The sequence below is a fragment of the Mytilus edulis genome, chromosome 1 (genome assembly GCF_963676685.1).
Source record: "Mytilus edulis chromosome 1, xbMytEdul2.2, whole genome shotgun sequence".
NCBI lineage: Eukaryota > Metazoa > Mollusca > Bivalvia > Mytilida > Mytilidae > Mytilus > Mytilus edulis.
In genome coordinates, this window is record NC_092344.1 from 72,160,856 (window position 1) to 72,188,116 (window position 27,261).

A 27,261-nucleotide genomic window follows, 5' to 3' on the forward strand; every position below is an offset into this window, starting at 1 on the left:
CTGACTCAGCTGTTTTGATTTGTTTCATATCTCAGTTGACAGCTACTAAATAAGTAACAAATGCAATATTCTATGCATAAAAAATATCAAAATTGTTTGCTAGATTATTTAAGGCTATTATAGATCTTATTGTGCATGACTTCATTGTTGTGAAGAAAAAATATATTGAATCTATGTGAGAATTTCTATTGTTCCTATCACAAAACCAGGCTAATAAAACAACTTCATTTCAATATCACACTGACTGAATACAACAAGAAAATCTTGATATAGATTTAACATATATCAACCCTGTTTAACAAATTGATCGTATTTTTCCCTGTATAAGAAAGCTTAATAAACCGCACTATAAAAAACTAAAACAACACTTGATCGATTGTTAAATTTAGAAAGATCAAAGGTAAACGAAACTGGGAATAAAAAAAGATTTTTTATTATACAAACATGTAAAAGAAAATTGCAAATTTTACAACTTATTATTTTTTTATTTTTTTTACCCCATAGTCACTCAATACTAAGTAGTTTTTCAATATATTGAATTTGATACCAAAAAAAATATAGATTGCATTGTTTCAAGCAAATAGCCTATATCAACAAATATAAATGGAAAACCAGAAACGTTTATTCAATTGCCTCAGCCTTCTGGGAAAACTGCTTCCTATTTTCATTTAAAGGTAATCAATTCATATTAAGATAATTCAAAGTTAATTGATTTAAATATAAAAGTCATCAGTTTAAACTATAGAATTTTATTTGATGAAGAATATAAACCTCTACGTGAAAGTTATATCAATAGAACTTCATGTTTGGAAAATGGTAAAAATTCATTTAAATCGTTGAAAAGGAAACAATATTATTAGTAGTGACACAATCTATTTCAAAGGATAACTTCAGAATCCCTTGCGATTTGTTGACAGCAGTTATCTAAAAATGAGATTATTTGATGGTTAAGAATCGTAGGAAAGGTTCGGGTTAGGCTTCACTTCACATCAACGTAAGCTCTAATCAACATTGATCATGGATATTTACTCAAACATCATCCATTCTGATTTAATTAATTATCAGGGTCCCCCTACCATTTGTATGACTGAATGAAAGTATTTTTTCCGTGCCTGAAAAACTACGCCAGGTAAGAAATTTAGTGTTTGATGTAGATAGGGTTTAATGAGATATTGGACGAAATCAATGTTATAATCAAATGTAGTTTTATATACAAGAAAGATTGGATGTGATTAGCTTGGTGAGTATGATTACTCACATCGATTTTTCATTTTCAAATATTATTGAATTTTAAGAGGTCACTATATATACATCTCTTAATTTGTTTGATGGTAATGACTTTAATTGTTATAGCCACTGAAAACGTTTTAGAAGGTGTTTTGTATATACTTCGTGCACAGGTTGTTTTTACTGTTTATCATTTCTACTACTTGTTAAGTACGGACACTTTAGAGCGTGCTTCTTTGATAAAGTTAGAAAGACTTTACAAACATCATACTATTACTTTTTTATCATATATATTTATTCATTCTATTTTTCTACAATAACATTTAGGTGTTCTTTAAACAAATACAATTTTGATTAAATATCGTGTAGATTTGTCAATGACATTATTCAAAGGGTAATAACTTTTTTCAGGTTTCTATGAAATACTGTGATTTCATTAATTTTCATTAAGGTAGCAAATTTTCATTAAGATATTTGATTTCTTGCTACAAACTACGAAAAATTTGTATCCTACAAATAATAATGTATCCACAGTAGGCGAACCACATATTATCTTTTCTTTAAAATATAAATTTCTTTATGTGCAAAATGTCGCAAATCAGGAGCCTGAAGTTCAGTGGCTGTCATTAGTATGTATCTGTTATATTTGTTTTTCCAAAAGTGTTTTGATACAAATTAGGCTGTTAGTTTTCTCAATTGAATTGTTTCATATTTTTCATGTCAGGGCCTTTTAAAAATGACTATACGGTATGGGTTTTTCTCATAGTTGAAGGTTGTATGGTGGCCTATAATTGCTTACATCGACATGTACTTCTTTGAATTTTGGCGGATAGTTTTCTCATTTGCAATCACACCAAATCTGATTTCGTATTGTATTGTGCAATTTTTTGTCCTGACAAAATAAAAAGTTTATGTACAACAAGTATTTTTTCATATTTAGATGCACTTTCATGTATCTAAAGATCTTGTAAATTGAAAAAAAATACTATTCAAGGAGATTCTAAAATAGCATAGTCTTTACAGTCAAATTCCAACAACATATTTCAGGATATGAAATACTGCTCACAGTAATGGTACTAATATAGCAAAAATCAAATATCAAACATTCTTCAGAGCATTAAAAGAACTTAAGATTACGCTTGACTAAAAATTGTCAATGTATAAAGTAACATGTTTCCCTAGATTGACATTGTATCTAATTACAAATGTAGCTAATTATATGATATTAAGAGCAAAAAAAGTATCTCTAAGAATCACAATGCCAATATACCCTTCTTATATAATTATATCGCTCCCAAATCAATCGATCGATTGGATAAGCTGCCAAACTTCTCATCCTAGTATATTTATGTTGTTTATCCCTGTAATAATGAGATAATTATGTATGATTTCTGCCAAGTATAAATCAATTAAATAATAATAAAGTAATATAGATAAGGTACTCTAGAGGGGAGGCCATATCTTAGGAGAAGGATACAGTAGATGAGTGCTGTAATTATTGCAATGAGAGAAAACATCTGTATGTCTCTGATGCACCATGCGTACAGGTGTAGAGTACATTAGGATTTTTGTACAAGGTTATAGTTGTTTGTATCATACTCAAACCTAGCAACCTCTTTTATAATACAAGAAGTGTTAGAAATGGATTCATTAAAAACATAATTAAATAAGGTAAGGTCAACTTCAGGTTATGGTTGTAAATTTCTAAGTTTTTATTAATATTGAAAGTAATTATTGATGCAATTAACCTCATAAAAAGATTCATATTTTTTTACAACCAGAATTTTATTCCACATCCGCTTTTGTATATTTCAAGACATTCTAGTTGACTTATTAGTACTGCTTCCATTTAATCTACAACTGTAATTACTTTTCTTATTTTACCATTCTATGCATTTGTAGATGAAATATGCAAATTACTTTTAAATTGTGTTTTCAAATATTCAAGCCTAACTGCTCTTCTAGTTACTACAAATCTTATGCTTGTGTAATGAGAGCACTGATCTCTTTGAATGTTAAAGAACTCTTTCACTCCTCTTTGAGGGGTCAATCAGTGGTCTGTTGCAAGGCAAAATATTTATATACCAATACACCATTTTTTTGTCTCCACTCGCAATCCAAATTTCCCCCTTTCGTTCCTTTCTTCCAACTTTACAGAACCTATATTAATTGTTAATAATATGTCATGCTAAATATGCATGAAATAGTTGCCACTGGACATTAAGCAAGCAAGCAACAACCTATAATTCTTTACCAGAGAAATGTTCATTAAGTTGTAGCCTTTGATTCTAATTCAATTTGTAAGTCAACATATAATGATTTGATCTCTTATTCATGTGACATACTTGTTCTTCTCTCTCTCTACAAGCATAATTGATGAACAATTGAATACTCTAATTTCTTCACACATTTCACTTTACAACCAAGTTGGTATCAAATAATCTTAAATGTGTTTTATTTTGGAAATCATTATAAAATTCAATCTAATTCATTAAGGTAAGTGCAATTTCCCCAAGTCAAATCCTCAATGAGTGACTTATTTATTCTACTATGGGAACTTAATGATATTACATGTTACAGTGAGTGTCACATGAATTTTTTTTCTCTGCAGATTCATGCACTATTCGGGTTTAACTTACCGAAAGCTACATTTTTTGTCCCTTTGCTTTTGGCCTAAAGTCAAGGACCAATATCCCTGAACTAAGAACTAATTTAATCAACCTTTGAATTTTTAGAAGAACAAATTACACACTAAAAAGAATACTTTAGCGCACAACAGTGTTTTAAGTTTTCAACTGTTCTTTTTGTCCCCTTGTGGTTCTCCAGAATATTAATAACTTTGATGAAATTGCTATGTATCTTAAATACCACTTGATTTTTTTTTATCTTGTCGAATTGTTTTCTGTGCAGCTGAAGATCAGAATCATTACAGGTTTATTTGTTTATTTTGGTAAATATCTTATTGTAAAGTGTTTTATTTTCTGATTATGTAAACACAAGTATTCTCTTTTTTTCCTCTCTAGATTTGCTATATATGTTTCTAATAAACGTAAAATAAAATCATTAATAATCATTTGTGTTTACATCTAAAGAAACCAAACAATAAACGACTGAAAACAAAACAATTACATAATTAACAAATAAAACTTAAGACAATTTGCGTCTTCAACCCTTGTTCATAAGAATTTGTCCACTTTTTAACCCTTTTAAAATATTTGTATGTGTTATATGAGAAATGAAGAAAAAATTGCAGTTGATGAAAAATATGTGGATGAGTTGTTACATAAGCTACCCTTCATTGATGCTGATATGATTCTTTTAAAGTGGTAATCTGTAACTTGTTGAGAAGTTGGGGAGTTTTCTCAGAAATCTAAGAGTGATTTCCAATGTGCCAGTCTGCATACTATTGCACTGATCCTTTCAGTTCAGTACTTTTATACACATGGGATTATTATATCAGGGTAGGCAGAGGGGAGGGTGACGAAACATTAACAAGAATGTGTATCAGTAGGACACCATGTGACAATGACCCAGTCATATCATTCTTATTTTAAGTGAACAATATAAAATCTGTTTTAAAACCTAATCTGGCATATATTCTTAACACTTCACATCCTACAGACAAACTGTTCTTATTTAAGTTCCAAAAAGATGGACCCACAATTTTAAACTACTGACTCTGATAAAGAACGGACAAATGGACAGACACACAGACATACAGACAAAGAAAACATAATGGGCCTTTTTAATATAGACTGAATACATTTAAAGTCATAATCCCACCAAAGTGTTGACAGAAGTTTAAAAAAAACAAAGTTCTTTTAAAGTACTTGAAATGTTGTAAAAGTACAAATACTTTTTTCCTGTACTAACATTGGTTCAGTTGAACTCCGTACAAAATTTTTCAATACCCATTAATAAAGGGGATTATGGTATATAATTAAATATTTCTATATTCAGTATCAATCCAATTTGATCATGTAAATCCTGTAGATCATTCACCGATCGCGAGTCTACGGCTGTATTCCCAGGTTACAATTATGTTACTCCAATCCTTGCGTCATACCATTAATTACATGACACTAATGTATATGTGTAAAGGTTCTAAGTAGTAAAAGACAATCTCCATGTTAATCAACGGTTCAAAAAAGATAGGACTATAACTTTACAGTACACTACTGATATAGAATGGACAAACGAACAGACACACCGACAGAGAAAACAAAATGGATCCTTTCTAATATAGACTCGACATATTAAGTTATCCCATCAAAAGTATTTACACGACTTACAAAAAACAAGTTTCTTAAAAGTACTTGAAATGTTGCAAAAGTACAAAAAACGTTTCGTGTGTACTAACATTGGTTCAAATGAACTTCGTACAAAATTTTCAATACCCATTAATAAGGGGGATTGTGGTATATAATTAAATATTTCTATATTTAGTATCAGCCCAATTTGATCATGTGAATTCTAAAAGATCATTCACCGATCATGAGTCTATGGCTGTATTCCCAGGTTACAATTATCTTACTCCAATCCTTGGGTCATTGCGTTAATTACATGACACTAATGTATATGTGTAAGGGTTCTAAGTAGTTAAAGACAATCTCCATGTAAATCAACGGAATATCAGATGTGACAGTACTAACTAGACAGTAGAATCATTCTAAATTACTTTTATGAAACAAACATTATCTCATAGCAAAGAAAGACCAATACTTGTCAACTATAATTTGTCACACGGCAAAATGTTTCATCACGAGACACTTCCAGTGTTTAATTATGTATTGATTCGAAAAAAAATATGAATAATCAATTCAAATAATTAAGTTTGTTAGAAGGGGGAAAATGTTGTCTTTCAAAGTTAGTAATAAAAACAATACTTTTTAACTTTAGTTTCTTGTGTATAATTCGAAGTTAAAATAGTATGACGTCCATTATCACTGAACTAGTAAATGTATACATATTTTTTAAGGGGCTTGCTGAAGGAAGCCTCCCGCTACATTGAAGACCCATTGGTGGCCTTTGGCTGTTGTCTGCTCTATGGTCGGGTTGGTGTCGCTTTGACACATTCCCCATTTCCTTTCTCAATTTTATTTATTATCAAAACGTAGCAATTCTTTGTGTTACATTTGGTATGCCTGATGGTTATGAAAATTCTTGCTAGCAAATACAAAAAAACAAAATATACAGAGACCAATTACTGGTGATTAATTAATTTCGTCAATACTAATTTCCGTTGATTGAGGAAAACTTGCACTTTCATGGATATTAGAAATTGTAGTTTTACTAAAATCTACTTATATTCTATGGATAGTTTGCAATTTTTTGGACATTTGAATTTGTGGTTCCTGGTTAAACCATGAAATCCCCGAAAATTGGTATCCAACTAATAATAATTAATCCACAGTATGTGTGGAGAGAGTCCAACTTATAATAATTAATCCACAGTATGTGTGGAGAGAGTCCAACTAATACTAATTAATCCACAGTATGTGTGGAGAGTGTCCAACTTATAATAATTAATCCACAGTATGTGTGGAGAGTCAAAATGATGTAAATAATTAGATCATCATACATCCTTTACAAGAAAAGAAAACTAGAGGCTCTAAAGAGCCTGTGTCGCTCACCTTGGTCTATGTGCATATTAAACAAAGGACACAAATGGATTCATGACAAAATTGTATTTTGGTGATGGTGATGTGTTTGAAGTTCTTACTTTACTGAACGATTTTGCTTCTTACAATTATATCTATCATGAACTTTGCCCATTAGTAACAGAGAACTATATTTGGTAAAAATTTACATAAATTTACCAAATTAATGAAAATTGTTAAAAATTGACTATAAAGGGCAATAACTCCTTAAGGGGTCAATTGACCATTTAGGTCATGTTGACTTATTTGTAGATCTTACTTTGCTGAACATTATTGCTGTTTACAGTTTATCGCTATCTATAATAGTATTCAAGATAACCAAAAACGGCAAAATTTCTTAAAAAATTACCAATTGGAGGGCAGCAACCCAACAACCAGTTGTCCAATTCATCTGAAAAATTCAGGGCAGATAGATATTGACTTGATTTACAATTTATCTTCTTGTCAGATTTGCTCTAGATGCTTTGGTTTCATAGTTATAAGCAAAAAACTGCATTTTACCCCTATGTTCTATTTTTAGCGGTGGCGGCCATCTTGGTTGAATGGCCAGGTCATCGGACACATTTTTCAAACTAGATACCCCAAAGATGATTGTGGCCTAGTAGTTTCAGTGGAGATTTTGTAAAAGATTACTTAGATTTATGAAAAATGGTTAAAGATTGACTATAAAGGGCAATAACTCCTAAAGGGGTCAACTGACCATTTTGGTCATGTTGACTTATTTGTAGATCTTACTTTGCTGAACATTATTGCTGTTTACAATTTATCTCTATCTATAATAATATTCAAGATAATAACCAAAAACAGCAAAATTTCCTCAAAATTACCAATTCAGGGGCAGCAACCCAACAACCGATTGACCGATTCATCTGAAAATTTTAGGGCAGATAGATCTTGACCTGATAAACATTTTTATCCCATGTCAGATTTCCTCAAAATGCTTTGGTTTTTGAGTTATAAGCCAAAAACTGCATTTTACCCCTATGTTCTATTTTTAGCGGTGGCGGCCATCTTGGTTGGTTGACCAGGTCACGCCTCACATTTTTTAAACTAGATACCCCAAAGATGATTGTGGCCAAGTTTGGATTAATTTGACCAAGTAGTTTCAGAGGAGAAGATTTTTGTAAAAGATTACTTTAATTAACGAAAAATGGTTAAAAATTGACTATAAAGGGCAATAACTCCTAAACGGGTCAACTGACCATTTTGGTCATGTTGACTTATTTGTAGATCTTACTTTGCTGAACATTATTGCTGTTTACAGTTTATCTCTAACTATAATAATATTCAAGATAATAACCAAAAACAGCAAAATTTCTTCAAAATTACCAATTCAGGGGCAGCAACCCAACAACCGATTGACCGATTCATCTGAAAATTTCAGGGCAGATAGATCTTGACCTGATAAACATTTTTACCCCATGTCAGATTTGCTCTAAATGCTTTGGTTTTTGAGTTATAAGCCAAAAACTGCATTTTACCCCTATGTTCTATTTTTAGCCGTAGCGGCCATCTTGGTTGGTTGACCGGGTCACGCCACACATTTTTTAAACTAGATACCCCAATGATGATTGTGGCCAAGTTTGGTTTGATTTGGCCCAGTAGTTTCAGAGGAGAAGATTTTTGTAAAAGTTAACGACGACGGACGACGACGGACGACGGACGCCAAGTGATGAGAAAAGCTCACTTGGCCCTTCGGGCCAGGTGAGCTAAAAAACAGCTGTATTCCCTTCCACTTAATGTCTGATTTACAATCCATTCATTTTATTTTTCATCAGTTGTGTTTTCAAAGAGAAATTTGATCAAAATGGTTAATAAATATTTCATAATTGAAACATATAATAAAATCATAATCAGTCACAAATCTAAACATCTATTTTTTTTATACTAGTAGTTTCTTTTGAAATGAAGAGGAGTACATGTATTCTGGAATTCTATTTTTGGCCTGTTTGATGTTTAAACAATAACAAAGTAAACAATTGACTTCATTAATGCATTTCATTAGTATAGCAAACATTTTACTTAGAGAATTATTTTATAATCATTAGGGATTTATCTGTAAATTAACATCAAAGAGGATATTATTTCTTCACAAATTAGTAAATAAGATTACTGAAAATGGACTCCAAGTTACTTTTGGGCTTTGTAATTTGTATACATGTATTATACTTCTGGAAGATTTCTTGATAATAAAATAAAAAATAAACTGCTAATACATGTATATCAAAAATTAATGAGTAATCCAGACAGTTTTTTGCTTTCTGTTCAGTAGCAATTACAATTTTTGAGTGAAACATGTGCAGAATAGACTCACAATTTTACTTTTAACCATAAAAAAATATAATTGTTACTCTGCCACATATGTATATGTCCAAAATGGTTTTCTCTTTTGAATTGTTTCACATTTTGTCATAGTGTACAGTAACATTGGTTTTGCTCATTGTTGATGGCTGTGTGGACCTGTAGTTGTTTCCATCCTTTGTTGGATAGTTGCACACTGAGGGTCATATTTTAATAGCATGCGTTTTCTCTCTCCATCCCGCCAAATGCTAAGGTAGTCTCACACAAATATATTCAGAGCAGTAAAATTGAATTTTAGAGAAAATTTCGTCATTTTCGTCATTTTTAGTCCCCCAAGGACGTTGAATAAGTACATTTGTGAGTTCTTCCTATAGTAATTCATAGTGGGGACCACCTAGAAAATGTCTAAGCAATGTAAAAGATTAATTCTTAATTATGAAGCGTGTCCAATTTGCTTAATGGATTACAACAATGTAAGTAATTGATAATACCACAGAAAATTCTGTCTAATGGTGTGATGAAAACTGTCATTTTTTGGCAAAATGAAAAGCATATGAAATGTATCAATCCTGGATAAAAAAATAAGTATATTTCTTTGATTATAACCAGCTGTTTACTGTTTACACAGCCTTTGACATGCTAGTAGAAAAAACAAATATTTGGCTTCGTTCTCATGCTGCTAATTACTAGATACATTCATGTTTATGTTTGTCCCTAAACATTCAAAATTATATGGTAATAATTACCTCCCTTACCTTCTCATGACATGAAAAGAACTGCGGTAAGAAAAATTTGTTTGACTTTATATTAACCTTTCATTCCATTGTAAAACTAGCAGATATATTCCTTCATTGAAGTACATGTATTTCATACACGATTGTACAGTAAAACAAATTCATTTTATATACACATGTAATTGAGGCGTGTTGTTTGCTACTGTATTATATTCTGTGAAATAAGTATATATTTTTTTTATTATTCTCTGCTTTACAAAAAAAATCCTTTTCAAATTGTTTTCATACTTCTAGTTATTCTTTTATCTCTTATGGTAGACTTAATGATGGTTGCTAAAAGGTCAATTTCCCAAAATATGAAAACAAACAAAATAGTTTCATGCATATTAACATGTGTTTCTAGATAATCTTCGTGACATTATGCATTTCAGAATGTTGTATAAAAAGAATAGAAAGTAAGCATTAAGGTTAAATATTTTCTTTTGCAACAAGCCACTGACTGAACTCTTATCGTGAGTTGTTGCCAAACTTTTTGAACTTATGATATGACATTTTCTTATAACAAGACGTTGTATTATGTATGATTCATAAATAGATATTAGTTGACATCATGAGATAGCAACAAAACAACATAACTTAACCAAAATAGATGTACACATTTAGTGCAAATATCAAATGATAACCTCTTATAATACCCCTGAGTCTGCAAAATCTTGAATAAATTGAAAGGAAAGAATGTGAATATCAAAATAAGAAGATGTGGTACAAAACAATAAAGGAAGAACATATATATCCTTTACTATAGATAATTTAGCTGATCCGTAAAAATAACATATTCATGCCTTATACATGTATATCATGTACTGTAGTACGACGCTAGATTAAAACTGATGTGGAAAGGTAACACACAAGATATACAAAATGGATCTTAATATAAATTTAATACTAAACAGAAAACAAGTAACTTGTGGCTAAGATGTTATGCCACATATACATATGATAAAAAGCAACATATGACAACCACTGAATTACAGACTCCTGACATGGGACCAACACATACAGAATGTGGGGGTTCAACGTGTTTGTTGCACTCCTAAGCACACAAACGATTCTATGTTCAGTTGAGACATTATCAGCATTGCAGATACAATGTTTTGATTCTGCTCAATACTGGACACAAACAGTGATCTTCAGTGTTTCATTTTCATATCATAATTTTTATTCTGGGTTGCCATTTCACTGATAAAACCACTAATAGCCTGTTTTTATTCTTTACTTTATATTCAAAGCAATACTGAAGAAATCATTTTACAAAAATTAAAAATCTATGAAATTTCAATCTGTTAATGCTAGCTGGCTGCTGTCATAATAGTGATAAAAGTCTTGTCAATGTATCAATATAGTGTGAAATTTAGACTGGTATTCAATATTAAATCTGAGATTCTATTCAATATTAATGATGGATCAAAACTACCAATGACTATACTTTAATGAAACAATTTGGTCAACATGGAATTTCAATTAACATGGACTATAGATTTCAACATGATTAATTATTCACAAAACTAATAGTGTAGAGGCTTGTAGCAGTAAACAAAGCAAACTTAGCTTAACTTTGTAAAAAAATAATGCTTCGCTGTTACATGAGGGGCGTAAAGGGGGGTATCTGCACGGTAGAACGTGAAATAAAATTGCCATTTCACGATTAACGAACAATTAAAAATTTCTTGCACGTTGATCTTTTTACCGATTGCTGGAAACATGTGAATAACAAAGCTTTTTCACAGCTGCACATGAAATAAAAATGGCAAAACACTTTGCACGAAAATAACCCTTTACCACCCTCATTATATCAGGTGATGTATTGAGTGACTAGACTGTAAGTTACAGGCATACAATTTCACATGCAAAATGGATAAAAATCATTAAATGAGATGTTATAATAAATCTTTCATGGAAGACATGTGTCACCTGCAACATATATTTATTGAATGGCATATTTTATTAGTCCATGCTTTTAAGTTACCCCTAAAATCAAGGTGCTAAAAATTTCAAATAGAAGAGCCTGTGAAAGTTTGGTTCGTTCCTAGAGAAGCTGTGGAGGGGCTAAAGGCTATACATGCTTTCCCTTTAAGTTCACATTGTAAATATGCATAGCTATTGGAAACCTGGCAAAGACAAACTTAAGATAGGATAGATGAAGACAACCGATTGTTGTTGGTGATCAACATCACTTTTATAAGCACAAATGGTTATATCATGCAGGCCCTTTTTTATTGGTTGGGGAAGTTTGAGTACCTGGAGAGAATCTGTCAATCCTAGGGGTGTGTTTGGATATATGCCTGAGGCGGCCTAAGGTTACCCATAGGTACCTATGGTTTGATATTTTATGGTTTGATATTTTGTGTATATCAAACCATAGGTACCTATGGGTAACCTTAGGCCGCCTCAGGCGTATATCCAAACACACCCCTAGTAAATTAAGATTTTTAAGTCAAACGCACCTTATCACAAGTGGGATTTAAATTCACAACCTCAGTGTTGACATTGATATTGATTACTGCAGCCTATGCCATGGTGGGAAGTGCACAAATTCACTTTATGTAGAATAGTGTGTTCAAGTTTTGGTGGTTTCTATCAATTGCATTAGAAGAAGTTGCAGATGATTTTATTATACTAAATGACAATGAAGCAAGCAGGCAATACAGAAGACATTGACCTTGATGTGTAGGCGACAATGAAAATACTGAACTAAAAGATGGTCAGAGTTTTATCACCTAAGAATTATTGACCCATATCTTGTTACAAATAATCAGGTTCTAAATTTACACAGGAATTCTTCTTTCTAGATTCAATTTCAATCAGTAAAGTGTAATATAAAAAAGGTTGGAAATGAAGATAAAAAGAAAAACATCTTTTCAACATAAGGCTATACTTAATATACTCAATATATGAAAGGAATAAGAATGATGAAAACTTATACGATCAAGTTTAAGTCATATTACAGTAAATAGATGACGTCAAAGATTTTTATAAGATTTTGTACAAGATTTCAGGTTGTGAAACCAAATATAGAAAAAATCATTTATCTCTTTCAAAAATAATACTATTTCAATAAATTGATTTTAAGAAGATTCATACTGTGAATTTATTTAGGATTTATCAGTTGGAAAACCAAAAATTCAAAAGTTCACAATGCTAAATTTTCCATAGGCTTCTATGCAGACTAAGGCAACACTGTGAAATCAAATATCCAGGAAAATACTATTTCAATACACATAAATTGGTAACATATATATAAAGTAAACGAATAAACAGTAATTAAATCATGCACAAATGATTAGTGAAAAAAGACCTATTAAAATGATCTTTAAATCATTATTTTTCAATATCCAATCGACAGATTATTTTACAAAACATGATAAGTTTTTGTTAATTATAAAATAATCAATGGGTGTTTGATGTTATCAATATACAAATAAGTAGCTGTCGTATAATTCTGTAATTGTGTTTGCAGTAAAAAAAACAACCATTGAAAATTACACCTCACAGCTTTAGAATGTTATGCCAAAAATTGGTAAGCAGGATACCATATGGAAATGCATTGAAGATGCATTAAAACCATAAGTATTGTAAATTCAGAAATTCTTGTGATGTTTTTTATTTATTTTGAAAATTCTATGGATCTTTTAAAATTTATATAGCATAAAAAAGACATGTATTGAAGTCACAACAAGTGTAACTGTGAGCTACTGCTCACTGATGATACCCCTGCCGCAAGTGGATAATATCAATAGTGTAAAAATATGTAAGTGTTTGGACTAAACAGGAAGTTGTCAAGTGATGAATCTGAAAATACATGATATAGCTGACTTATATAAACCCTGAAACCAACTGAAACCAAATTTCAGAAATCCTGGCATTGTAGTTCCTGAGAAAAATGCGACAAAAATTTTCAACTTGGCCACCATGTGTAAAATGATACAAGTGTTCTGTTAACAGGAAGTTGTCAAGTGATGAATCTGAAAACACATCACACTATATAGCTGACTTATATAAACCCTGAAACCAAATTTCAGAAATTCTGGCATTGGAGTTCCTGAAAAAAATGCGACGAAAATATTCATGGGACAGACAGACTGACGGGTGGACTGACGGACGGACAGACAGAGGTAAAACAGTATACCTCCCCTTTTTCAAAGCGGGGGTATAATAACTTAAATATAGTAATTTTGTCTAATATGCAAAAATTTCTGAATTTTGGGTAAAAAAATCAAACAAAAAAAACCCCAGATCAGCAAAATGGATATTACCAAGATTTTAACAATCTCATGTATCCATTCCCTAGTATATGAAATCCTGATAACATGAATATCTCTGCTAAAGATGCTGTTCCTTAAGTGTTTCAACCTTGACATACTTGACTCTCAACATTCAATAATGTTTGAAATAAGTTTTACATTGACTCATGCAGGTTTCAATCAGATATCAGTAACCTGTTTCTGAAAATTGAATCAAATGAAAATTATTTAAAATTAACCAGATAACATTCTTTAAATTTTTTGAAAAGGAATTCCATTCATTTTGGCAAAACTTGCTTTTGAACCCCCTTCCTGAGTATGTCTATGCCTGTTCGTTCAACAAAGAGAAAAAATAATTCAAAAGAAAAGTCTTTCTCAATTTTGATATAAAAAATTTCATGAGAAAGCAACATGCAGCTAACTTTCTGTTTGACCCATTTTGTTTTATCAAAACTTTGAGGGGCAACAGATTATGATGGTTACGTTCATTTTAATGTCTTTTAGAAAATTTTAATAATTTAGCAATAACATATGTAGACACCTCGTGAAAATAGCAAAAGACATTTTTTGATTTTGCATATTTTGATTTTGCATATGGATTTTGCATATTTTGATTATGCATATTGATTTTGCATATTTTGATTTTGCATATGGATTTTGCATATTTTGATTTTGCATCTTTGATTTTGTTGCATATTTTGATTTTGCATATGGATTTTGCATATTTTGATTATGCATATTTTGATTTTGCATATTTTGATTATGCATACAGATTTTGCATATTCCAGACAATTTACTGTTTCTGAAGAAGATTTCATGTTTTCCTAATTGTGATCATAAAACTTGATATTTTTGGGAATGTTCCTTTTACAAATTATTTTGAACTGACCCTCTAAAATGAGAACCACAAATTTTTTGCAAAAGGAATTTTGAAGCTTGATGTTTCCTGTTAAAAAAAAATTATCACTATCAGGAAACCATGATCTTAAAACTCTGACCTTGACTTTTAAAATGATAAAAAAAATACTTTTCAAGTACAAGAATTTATTTCTGTACATTTAACAAACAACTCTGAGTTCTCAATTCAAGAATATGTTTACAAATATTTAAGGTAAACTAAGATGATTAGTCTTGTGTAATCAAAAATCTGTGGTGTAGTGGTTATTGCATCAGACTACTAACACAAAGGTTCCTGGTTCAATTCCCGTTCTGGGATGAAAATTTCAGGGACTGATTTTCGGCTCTCCCTTGACACCATTTGCGAGTATGGTCTTGAGTAAATGATGATAGTACGTTGGAAGGGGACGATAAATGTGTTAAGAGAGAGCCATATCTCTTGCATGTTAAAGACACCCTCGTAGATTTCAAAAAAGAGCAGACTAATTGCCGCTACAAGGCAGCCCTCGCAACCGTAAAGGGGGAAAGGATTAATATAAGTTGCAAAACTTGTTACCCAATCCCCTATAAATAAATATGTTTAAACTAATCAGAAATCCAATTCCTGGTTCAAGGGGAGAAAACTGCAATTACATTTTGATTGAAAATGTAATGGGAGATCACTCTTTGGGGAAAACACTCCACAAGAGTCCTAGATCAATATACAGCAGATCTATTCACATTGGCCATTTGATACCTTTTTCTCTCATTTTATTCCAATATATTACATTTTTATCACGGAAATCCAGAACAACTTAGCCAATATCAATTACAAGCGAGGAAATATGATTGGGAAAAAATCACTTAACAATCTCAATAGTATTAATTTCTGAGATTGAATCTTTTTATATCAATATATTACAGGTCACAGAAACAAAGATAGTAGCACCAAAGTGTTCCATTGATAGATACTGTTAATTACGAAAACACAGCAGAAATATTTTTCCTTCTTCATTAAACCATGCAAAGTTTGATTGGAAAAGGCGAAAAACAAAGAAATATTTGGATATCAACTTTATTCTGGACATAACAAACGAATAACAGAATGGAATTTTAAAATAAATTCTGAAAATGCAGAAGGAATAGAAAATTGGAAAAGTATATGTCAACTACCTGTGATCAGTGAGAGATAAAAAAGATGAAAATTATGTATTATTGTTTAAGTTCTATAAATATCAATGGATATACTATTTTCTACAGAGAATAAACACCAAAGGAATCAAGTTACTATAATAGCCAATATGTAACTCTGGAGAATAGTAAAATAATGATATAGGATCATAAAACTAAAGCCATTTCATCATAAACCTATAATCACAGGAAACACATTGCCTGATTGTCTAATACCAGCAGATAGTCTGTGTGAACTGATTCAGAAAGGTTAATGGAACCGCATGCAGGAAATATATAGATATATATGGATTAAGCTTGTATTTACGTAATCTACTATCGTCATAACATAACCGATATAAGATCAGCTACAGAAATGTAACATCTATGAAATGCAAGGTACTACCTGAAAAATCAATGCTTTAGTTTATCATCTGCTAGGATATAATTAATTTGTACATAATCAAAGACATTTAAACGTAATCGATTTTTTCGTGATTTTTATGTTCATTCCATTGATGAATTTAATACTGACACAAATTCTATGCAAAAATCAATAGCAGATTAAAGAAACACAGATTTTTATATAAATGGGATGTTTTGATATGCCAAAGATCTCAGGCATGCCTTACTTATTTCTGGCATCACACATTTTACTGGTGCTGGTCAATAAAATGAATGCCATGACCGTTACAGAGACCATTATTTCCATTGTTGATATTAAAACTGACTCGTACACTCCAACACAATCCTCTCTGACCAGAATAATCCACAGAAATTCAATCAATCCAAATACAACATTCCAGCCTTCTCCTTATTCCATTTTTTCCGATTTGAATGGAACGTTCCATTTTGACATCAGCCCACCTTCAATCAATGATTTGCTGGTAAATTCCAATCAGACTGTTAACTTCAGCTGCAATGTCGACCATCAATTTCCTAATGTGCTAAATGACAGTATTGGGAATAGGAATCTAATACTGAATAATGACCATCTAAATACCTCACTGCTTGTCACCGTCACATCGTCGGACCACAATGTGGCTAGTATCGTCTCCTATCGCATGGTACAGGGACGGAAACGACTCGTACGCACACCGATACTACAGGAAACAATATCTATGCAAGTAGAATTGAATAATGACCATAACTTTACAATAGAGGCGATGAAAATTGGCTATGTGACTTTTTTACTGACACTTTTAGAATCTGAGAGCATTGACATGGCTAAGGCAGGCTATTCTAAACAATTGTCCTCAACAGAATATAATGTGCAAGTTGTACGAGCAGAAAAATTAGCGGATTTTGTTTTTGACTGTAGTGCTGCTGCCGTAGCTATTCTGATTAGTTTTGGCATAGGATGTGTGACGGATACAGATAGTATTAAAAAACAGCTAAAATATCCTGTGTCACTTCTAATAGGATTTTGTTGCCAGTTCTTACTTATGCCTGTGGTAAGTTACAATTTTTCATAATTTGTTTACATATAATTTGTTTACATAGTTAAAAAGATAATGTAAAAGGAAATAGAACTGATTTAGTTAAAGGAATGAATATAAATGCCAAAATTGCCATGTTTTATTTATACTTCATATAATCTGACATATTTCATATTTATTGATAAAACTTGGTTCGTTTAAAAATTATTTGACAACATGTAAACAACAACAAAGGTTAAAAAAATCAATAAAAAAAATCTGTTTTTTGTTCATTTTTAAAGAAAACTGTGTAAAATATTCAGGTACATGTATATAAGATTAAAAGATAAGACATACTGAGAAAGTGATATCCATTACTCATGGGATGCCCTACAATTATTTTGATTTCCGTTGGTAGGGAAATACATATAACAAAAATTTTATAATCATCAAAATACAAAATTTCAGTTTTTTAGTCAAATAATTAAAGAACTACCCTAGGACCCCTCAAAACAGCAGTGACCTGTAATTGTTAATATCTTTGTCCTTTAGTCACCAGAATGAAAAACATGAACTCTCAGTATGCTAAAAATAAAAAATAAACTTATTTTACTATTTTTACAAGAATGAAAAAATGTTTTTCTTTTTTCAGCTTGCCTTTGGTATTGCTAAAATACTAAATCTGGAGAGAAATGTACAATTTGGTTTGTTATGTGTGGCATGTGTACCAGGCGGAGGGTTTGGCCATGTGGCTGTGATAGTTAGTAAATCTGATCTTCCACTCAGTGTCACAATGAATCTCATAAACATTGTAGCCATGCTTGGTAAGTTATCTTAATACATGTACTAGTACTAATAAATCTCAAAACTGTCAAAGTCATACTTGATAGTTAAATTAGTCCCAATGAGGGTAAAAACCATAAAAGTTATACTTTTTAAGTTAACTTAGTCCCAATGAGTGTCAAAACCATCATAGTCACACTTGGTAAGTTCACTTATGTCGCAATGAATCTCGTTACCATTGTAGCCATGCTTGGTAAGTTTTCCCAGTTTAAAATGAGGTTCATAACCATCATAGCCACACTTGGTAAGTTACGTTAGTCCAAAAGAAAATCAAAACCATTATAGACATGCTTGGTAAGTTAACTTAGTCCCAATGAAAGTCATAACCTTCATAGCCATGCTTGGTAAGTTAACTTAGTCCCAATGAGAGTCATAACCTTCATAGCCATGCTTGGTAAGTTAAATTAGTCCCAAGGAAAGTCATAACCTTCATAGCCATGCTTGGTAAGTTAACTTAGTCCCAATGAGAGTCATAACCTTCATAGCCATGCTTGGTAAGTTAACTTAGTCCCAATGAGAGTCATAACCTTCATAGCCATGCTTGGTAAGTTAACTTAGTCCCAATGAGAGTCATAACCTTCATAGCCATGCTTGGTAAGTTAACTTAGTTCCAATGAGAGTCATAACCTTTATAGCCATGCTTAGTAAGTTAATTTAGTCCCATGTTACAATGGACCTCATGAACCTCATAACCATCATGACCATACTTTGTAAGATATCATATGAGTGGATATGAATCTATAAAATTGCATTGTCGAAATAAGCTGAGTACAAGAGACCATCTTATGGTCAAAATCAAACAGATATTGACAAACAATGTACACAAACATAACACACAAATCTAAAATGGAGCAATATGATCCACCTAACCACTATGAGGGTTTTGAGGGTTAGCGCTATGTAACCAGGTTTAATCCACCATTTTCTACATTTGAAAATGCCTGTACCAAGTCAGGAATATGACAGTTCTTGTCCATTCGTTTTTGATGCATTTTGTTATTTGATTTTGCCATGTGATTATGGACTTTCCGAATTGATTTTTCTCTAAGTTCAGTATTTTTGTGATTTTACTTTTTGCTATAGGCCATATAGTAAGTAAAACTTTCAATGTCAAGTAAGGATAGTAAATAAATCATTAATTATCTCTCTGACCATGCTAGACATTTAATACCCATACTGCACTGTGGGATTCCCAGGGTATTATTGTTTTAATTACATCGTACAAATGAAATGAAATATTTATAAGTAAGTAAATAGGATTATACCATTTATACTAAGGAGATTTTCTTGTATCTTAAGATTCTTCCATCCAACATTAATTAGTTTCAAGGAATTCGGATGTTGGAATGTAGTTTCAGTGGAAAAGAATTATTTCCACTTCAAAATTTACATGTTCATCATATCAGAATCAATGACAACTTTTAAAAAAAAACACTTCAAGAGACAATACGGTACCAGACATCCTTAATCATGATTTGCTCTGTTTCTTACAGTTATTGCTACATACATTTTTACATATTAATCTTGAAAATATTTAAATTTTATCTTACTGATTGAAATTTTTAAAGAAAAATAAACACTCTTCAGAAATGTAATCATATAAAAACTGTCTTTCCTCCCTCATCCTATTGCTACTACTGTAAATTTAGAAATGTGTTTTAAAATTATATAATTAAACTTTTCCTGAATTTGCAATATTTATTTTTATAAAAATTTAATATAGTTCAATAATTGCAATAATAAAAGCACACAAAATTTTTAAAGGATATGTGCAGTTTTCTAAAAATTGTTTTTAACTGTTTTTGGTCAAGAAAAATATAAAACCATTAGTGTACTGAAATCAGCAGAGGATGACATTAGGATATCCTTATAACTCAAACCACTAACTACCAGAAGTAATATTGGACATCATTATATATTGACCTACATCATTATATATTGACCTACATCATTATATATTGACCTACATCATTATATATTGACCTACATCATTATATATTGACCTACATCATTATATATTGACCTAAATCATTATTTCTAAAGCATCCTCAGCAAGTAATATATTGATTCTTCACAAGGAAATTATGTCTATCTGACAATACCAGCATTTGAAATTTTACCCACCGACTTTTATTTGGTTTAATCATGGAAAAAACATGTTCTTTAAAACATCTTGCAAGCAGTAATTTTTACAATATCTGTATATAGTGTCACAGTCTTCATGCTTAAACACTGGCCCAGCAGCCCAGGCTAGTAAAAGGCCTGTAAAAATCATCTCTACAGGCCAACAGAATCTAAGTAAAAAATTTCAAAAATCAAGCTCAAGGCCAGTAGATTTGAAAGTTAACTTGAAGACTGTTGTCAATGTATATTTGTTCCTCCTAACAGATGTTTGCATCTAAGAAAGTGCCTATATTTGGTATATTTTGAAATTTCTGAATAGATCACTGGGAACTTAGATAACCATGTAAAGGCTGCAAAAGGAAATTCAATTGAATTCAATTTCAATTGTGTCTATCGCAAAGATGTCTTGTCTTGAATCAAAATACAATCAACAGTTGTTCAACAGCTACTTTTTTTTAACATTTTTAGGAGTGTATTAAGTAACATCCTTTCAGGAAACTGACGCCTACCCTTACATAGAATAAATATCCAATTATAAATTTAACTTATTCTCATAACAGCAATTAATCATGATTTCACAAGGGACTCTTTATAACCAACGTCACTGCAACGACTCTCTGTTTCACTGCCGTGGTGGCCATACAAACAGTAAATAAGTATGGATTTTCTATTACTTTCCTAAACAAAGAACTACTAAGCAAATATGTTTTCTAAAAACAGATGTGTTATCAGACCTAATTGAAAAATGTTTACAAAATACAACTTTAAATTAAATAAAATCTTTGTTGAGCAAAGTAAAACAATCAAATAGATGAGAATATTGACACTATAATTACACAGAATTGCCAGATAATATTTCACTTTCATGCTAAAAACAGTAAAAGATTTCTACAGTACAAACATGGTGTCTCAGTTAAAAATAACTTTTTTCTCCTGTTGAGTGCATCATGGTGGAAATCCTGGTGATTCCTAGTGGAGTATTTTTATAACAACAACAACAACAAATGGAAGTTTTTAACGACCTTGACTGGCTATACAGCCCTTGCACGGTCGTTTTTTTTTGTTTTTTTTTTTTTATAACACTCTAATCACTCTCATTTAAAACTGATTGAATATAGAGATATTTCAAAGTGAATCATCCACATTTTTCACAGTGAAAATTACCCAACATCACTGACAACAGCCATTTTATCTTGTTCCTCTTGTGGCCATAGAAGAGATGGGAGGGGAGGGCTCTGTGTGTGCACAGACAAACAGGAAATTAAATGACAGTTTTATGATTGATGAATGAAAAAATTAGATTAATAGCTTTACAAGTTGCTAGTTTACCATTATGCAACAACAGAGCGATACAGCAAGAAAATCACAATCAAACAAAACTTTTTGTCCAAAAATAATTGTGAATTTCCCATTTTTAAGTAGCAAAGTATCATCAGCACCTCCATATTAAGTACATAACTACTTAAAAGAAATCTCCCTATTCTAAGTGGAGAAAGGTCACCATAAGTTTCAGTGGAAAAATCTATGATTCTTTGCAGAAAACTACTTCATTACTTTGTATTTCAGTAATGGCCCTGAGACAAGTTGTTTTGCTACAAGAGACCAATTATGGACAAAAACTGCCAACCAATTTTTCTGCATTGATTTGAAAACTGCAATTACTGCTAATCAATAGAGACAGAAGCTTAAAACCAGCCTAGCTAACAGATACAAATTGTTTACTAGAGCTCCATCCATCTATGTATTCATATATCATCAGAAATTTGACATCAACAAGGCCATACATTGAATCTTACATTAAGACAAACAAAAATCAAAGCTAAACATTATCAAATATCAAGATCAATAAATTTGTTAAATTTTTCAACATTACTGATGATTGGTATCAGAGACAATCCAAACTTTATAAATATTGAAAATTGAATTATTTATTAAATCAATTGATAGTACAGTAAAATCAATCAGAACTAAAATTAGGATTGAATGGGAGGCTCCATTATCAAAACTCTTTTCAAATATATTCAAATGTATTTTAGTTGCATTGACAAGTACACATGCTTGTATTACTGAGAACAATAGTACTGTATGTCCTACAACTATGTTACTTAAAGAACTCTAGAACATACCTCCACAAAGATTGAAAAATTTCAAAAGAGTTACTGATAATAAACTAAAATCATTTTATATTTGAAAAAAGAAGTCACTTTTCATTTACAAAGTGCTATAACTCTAAATTGTCTCTAAACTGACAAAAAATCTAAATTACTGGACCAAAAGAACTGGTATCATTATTTCTCAGACCGTCTTTTCAGCAATGGAATAGGTATTTTATTTTTTTGTGCGAACAAAGTCCCATAACTCTGATTCATTAGTGTAAAATAGTCAAAAGGGGAGACAACTTTTAAAGACCTTACAACTGAATTATAATTTCTGAGAAAGTTCACAAACCCCATACCTTAACACATTCTTATAAACATAAATACATATGTTTTGTGTTACAATAGCTAAATAAAAAAGACTGATGTCAGGGCCCAAGATGTATTAACTGTTAAATATCCCATTATATCCATTATTCACTAATAGTACGTAAGCCTGAAAAGACCTGCTAGACAAATCATCTCTTTATTTCATTACATGTAACTTTGCAATATATATTTTAGCAACTCATCAAGAAGAAATTAACAATTGTGATCACCAGAATGATAGATTCTACTGGAATTCTTATAAAAACTGTCAGTTTTATTCCTTTTTCCATTTGTATATGTCAGAAAGCAATGAGTTTCCACACCTTTTTTTATCCAACCTCAACACATTTTAATTAATTATTTATACTTTAACAGATACAAAATGGTAATATGTTATTAAATACTTTGCCTTTACAACTAAAGTCAAAGAGAGACATAATTTGTATTTTTTTTTTTTTACATCTTCCAGAGCGAGGCAACAATTGTATTACAGCCACAGACTCATAAAGTCTGATTAAAATTTATCAATACAAACAAAGAACTAATGTAATAAATGTAAAATAACATTTTACTGGCATGAACCACAAATTAAATTAAGTTTATTTATGGTCTATACAACAGAGTCTGACATATTGATAAAGTAAAATACTCCTGCGGCAAGCACAACTTAGATTTGACGCAAGTAAAAGAAAGATTTGACGGTCAGAGATATATTGATAAAGTAAAATACTTAAGCCTCTAGCACATGAAAGGTTTGACATTTCAGAGATATCTATATTTGTATTTTTTCCAAAGATTAAAAAGCCACATCCATACGACTTAATTTCCCAGTAGTTTGGATGGATCTTTTTATGTATGGAGTTGATTTTATTGAAAGTAATGCCAAAAGCTAGAAATTATCTTTTAGTGATTACTTTTTGCCATTTTGGTATGAATTTTTGTTGCTTGTACTGAGCAAAAAAATTGCAATTCCATGGGGAGCTTCATTAATAAGTTATAAAATAGTAACAGGAAAAAGGCCCCATAGCAAGCTACAGAATAAAGCTTGATCCTTTAGAACTTGTTTCAATCCAATTTAAAAATCCTGAAAAACAAAGATATCCTTATTTACTGACATCCTTCAAGAATGACATTACAAACACTAAATTCAGATCTTGTAAAATAAATATCTTAGCTTTTAGGTAAAGCATCATTTCAGCTTTTGTTTACAATTAATGACTTCGAAGTTTGAACCACTTAAAAAACTACACAAAATATTCTCAGAATTTGATAATACATGTATATAGATATAGGAAGATGTGGTTTGAGTGCCAATGAGACAAGATATAAAGGGCCCCAAAATTATTAGTGTAAAACCATTCAAACGAGAAAACCAACGGTCTAATCTATATAAAATAAAAAACCGAGAAACGAGAAACACGTATACCGGTAAATAACATAAACAAACGACAACTACTGTACATCAGATTCCTGACTTAGGACAGGTGTAAACATTTGCAGCGGGATTAAACGTTTTAATGGATCCAAACCTTCTCCCTATGTACATATTTCATAAGCATTTATACCAGACTTTTTCTAATAACATGTTTACAATCAGCTTTATTCTTTCTGCTTTCAGGTACAGCTCCACTGTGGATTTTTGTGCTGGGACAGTATTTTCAGAGTAATCAGGGAATCAGAATTATTCCAATATATAATTTTGAAATATGGCTGGCATCTATATTTTTTGCGTACACCGCTGGTTTGGTTATAAACCGGTTTAAACCAGTTGTAGCAGATGCATTAATGACATGGATAATAAAACCATTCTTACTGCTTGCAACTATTCTATATATTACACTAGGAGTTTATATCAATATGTATGTCTTCGATCCCGTGGACGGATGGGCCTTTTTCGCAGCACTTCTGCTTCCACTATGTGGATTTATCATGGCATATGTTCTAGGCATTATATTCAGGCAAAAAACATCATTTTGTCAATCACTTGCATTGGAAACATCTAGTTTAAACTGCCTTATCGTACTGGCAGCTATAAGATTTACGCTACAGAAACCAGCGGCAGACTTAGCATCAACTATTCCAATATGGACAATGTTTACTATACCAGGACTGTACGTAGTTTTGTCAATTCTAAATTATATCAAATGTAGTTTATGTAGTTTTTGTAAGAGCCGAAAAGAAGAGAAATTTAGACATTTTAGCATTGCATCTGGAATAGTGAATCAGGCAAATATGGCGGCTCTTTCAGCGCCATTGTTTGTGACAGAAGTTACCGATGATGAACAAGCATCTATGAGTGAAAAAATAACTGTTTTGTAGCATTTAGAACTCATGTGATAGAGAGTTCATTCCCGTGGTGTGTTGCCACTAATGCCATAAAAAACTGACCATGTTTTTATTCCTTCCTATCATGTTTTCTGTGATTTTTACCAAATAAAACATTGTTTCTTACTTGATTTGTTCCAAGTACTATAGTGGTAGTTGTTATCTGGTACTAATTGTATAGTTTTACTCAACATAGTAAAGAAAAACTCAAATTGATATTTTTTTGTTTTATATCTGCAATGATTAGAAGATCAACGTGCTATACCGGTATTGGTTTTAATCAATCTGCTATGTAATATTTATTTAGAACATGTATCACAATGATTAACTATTGCTTGCATAACCTCAAAAGCAACTATATATCTCATGCTTTATTGTATTTGTATTTATATTACAAGCAGCTGGTTTAGGGAAAGCTAATGGCATGAGGAATTCTTCTTTTATAGGAATATAACAAATCTTCTGTAACAACTTGGGAACAATTCCATGTATTTCTATACAGTTCTATATTAAAAATGAAGATGTGGTATGATTGCGATGTATATTATTCTGGTATTGATGAAAGTCTTTCAGATGAAGGTTTAAATTCCAGATATCACATAAACATCAAAATACATTAACATAAGGCCAAGGTCAGAAAAGGTAATGTATATATAGTTGATCTTTTGCTTATGATATCTGAGAATCTGGCCTAGCCACAAAAACTTAGGATAGGCCAATGAACATGATGAACCATTAAAATGAGGTCAAGGTCAGATGATTATATAAACCCTTCAAGATGTACATACAATCATTATATACATCAAATAAACTTGACCTACTTAGTACTAATTATAGTAACAAAGGAACTATTAAGGATTAATTAAAATGGACCAAAAGAACCATTTAAAATGGTGTCAAGGTCAGATAAACGTTTTCAAAAAGGCATACATGTATAAACCATACAATTAATCATGCTATACAGTTGACTTACAATGTACATGTATTGGCTACTGCTCAAAGTATCAGAGAATCAAACCGTCTCACCCATGAATGAGGATAACTTAACATTGACAAAAGAATCATTAAGATGAGGTCAAGGTCAAATAACCCCTTCAAAACAGACATACATATGTACATCTTACAATCATTTCTTCAACCAAATAAAGTTTACCTGCTGCTTATAGTACCTGAGAAACAGACATGATAACTGAACATGGAACAACAAATCATTTAAATGAAGTCAAGGTAAGATGAACCCTTACAGACTGACACAATCATTCCATAAACCAACTTTAGGTGACCAACTGCTTATAGTAGTACCTCAAAACTGACCTAGTAATCTCAAAACATTATTTACCAATAAACCATTATATTTGAGGTCAAGGTAAGGTGAACCCCGCAAGACAGACATGCAATTCTGGCAGTTATTCCATATTTCAAATGTAGTTGACCTACTCAGTACTACTTATACTATAGTACATGTATCTGAGAAATGAACCTATTCATATGAACTTAACATAAACCAAAAAAAATGAAATGAGGCAAGTCAGGTAAACCCTGTCAAGACAGACTTGTTTTCCTTACCATAGTTCATATACAGAATAGTGTTGTCCTTAATACACAAATGTGCTCATATCAACTTAAAGGACTTACCAAAAACCTAGTGACTAGGTATTTAATTTGTTGCTGAACCATGAAAATAAGGTCAAAGACATTGACATACATGTATTGACTAGACAAATGCAAATTGAAGTTTAAGAACATAATGCATCAGATATGTATGCAAGATTAAAAGTATAAAGGTATTTCACCTTTTAAACTGTAGAAGCTAAAGC

At 31.3% G+C, this 27,261-nt stretch overlaps 2 protein-coding genes across 5 annotated transcripts in view; one reads left to right on the forward strand and one right to left on the reverse strand.

The window, feature by feature from the left end:
* The window catches only part of LOC139489543 (trafficking protein particle complex subunit 13-like), an 84,933-nt gene that overhangs the window by 42,491 nt on the left and 15,181 nt on the right, over window positions 1–27,261 (reverse strand). The window lies entirely within an intron of this gene.
* Window positions 987–25,656, forward strand: LOC139489308 (uncharacterized). 3 transcript variants are annotated; one of them, XM_071275596.1, is made up of 4 exons: window positions 987–1,129; window positions 16,024–17,723; window positions 18,340–18,511; window positions 24,717–25,656. In XM_071275596.1, exons 2-4 carry the CDS (start codon window positions 16,860–16,862, stop codon window positions 25,436–25,438), a joined length of 1,758 nt encoding a protein of 585 aa, XP_071131697.1. In that variant the 5' UTR covers window positions 987–1,129; window positions 16,024–16,859; the 3' UTR covers window positions 25,439–25,656. The 3 variants fall into 3 exon arrangements, with proteins under 3 accessions (XP_071131697.1, XP_071131705.1, XP_071131713.1); XM_071275604.1 differs by lacking the exon at window positions 987–1,129 and adding an exon at window positions 2,643–2,898 and having other exon boundaries at window positions 24,738–25,656; XM_071275612.1 differs by lacking the exons at window positions 987–1,129; window positions 24,717–25,656 and adding an exon at window positions 22,221–22,427 and having other exon boundaries at window positions 16,727–17,723.

What these genes read in the sequence shown, in the direction of transcription:
- LOC139489308 (XM_071275596.1), top strand. Translation starts at nt 16,860, where the DNA reads ATGGGATGTTTTGATATGCCAAAGATCTCAGGCATGCCTTACTTATTT. An exon ending in AGTTCTTACTTATGCCTGTG is followed by an intron (nt 17,724 to 18,339) that starts GTAAGTTACAAT and finishes TTCTTTTTTCAG; the next exon opens with CTTGCCTTTGGTATTGCTAA. An exon ending in AAACATTGTAGCCATGCTTG is followed by an intron (nt 18,512 to 24,716) that starts GTAAGTTATCTT and finishes GTTTACAATCAG; the next exon opens with CTTTATTCTTTCTGCTTTCA.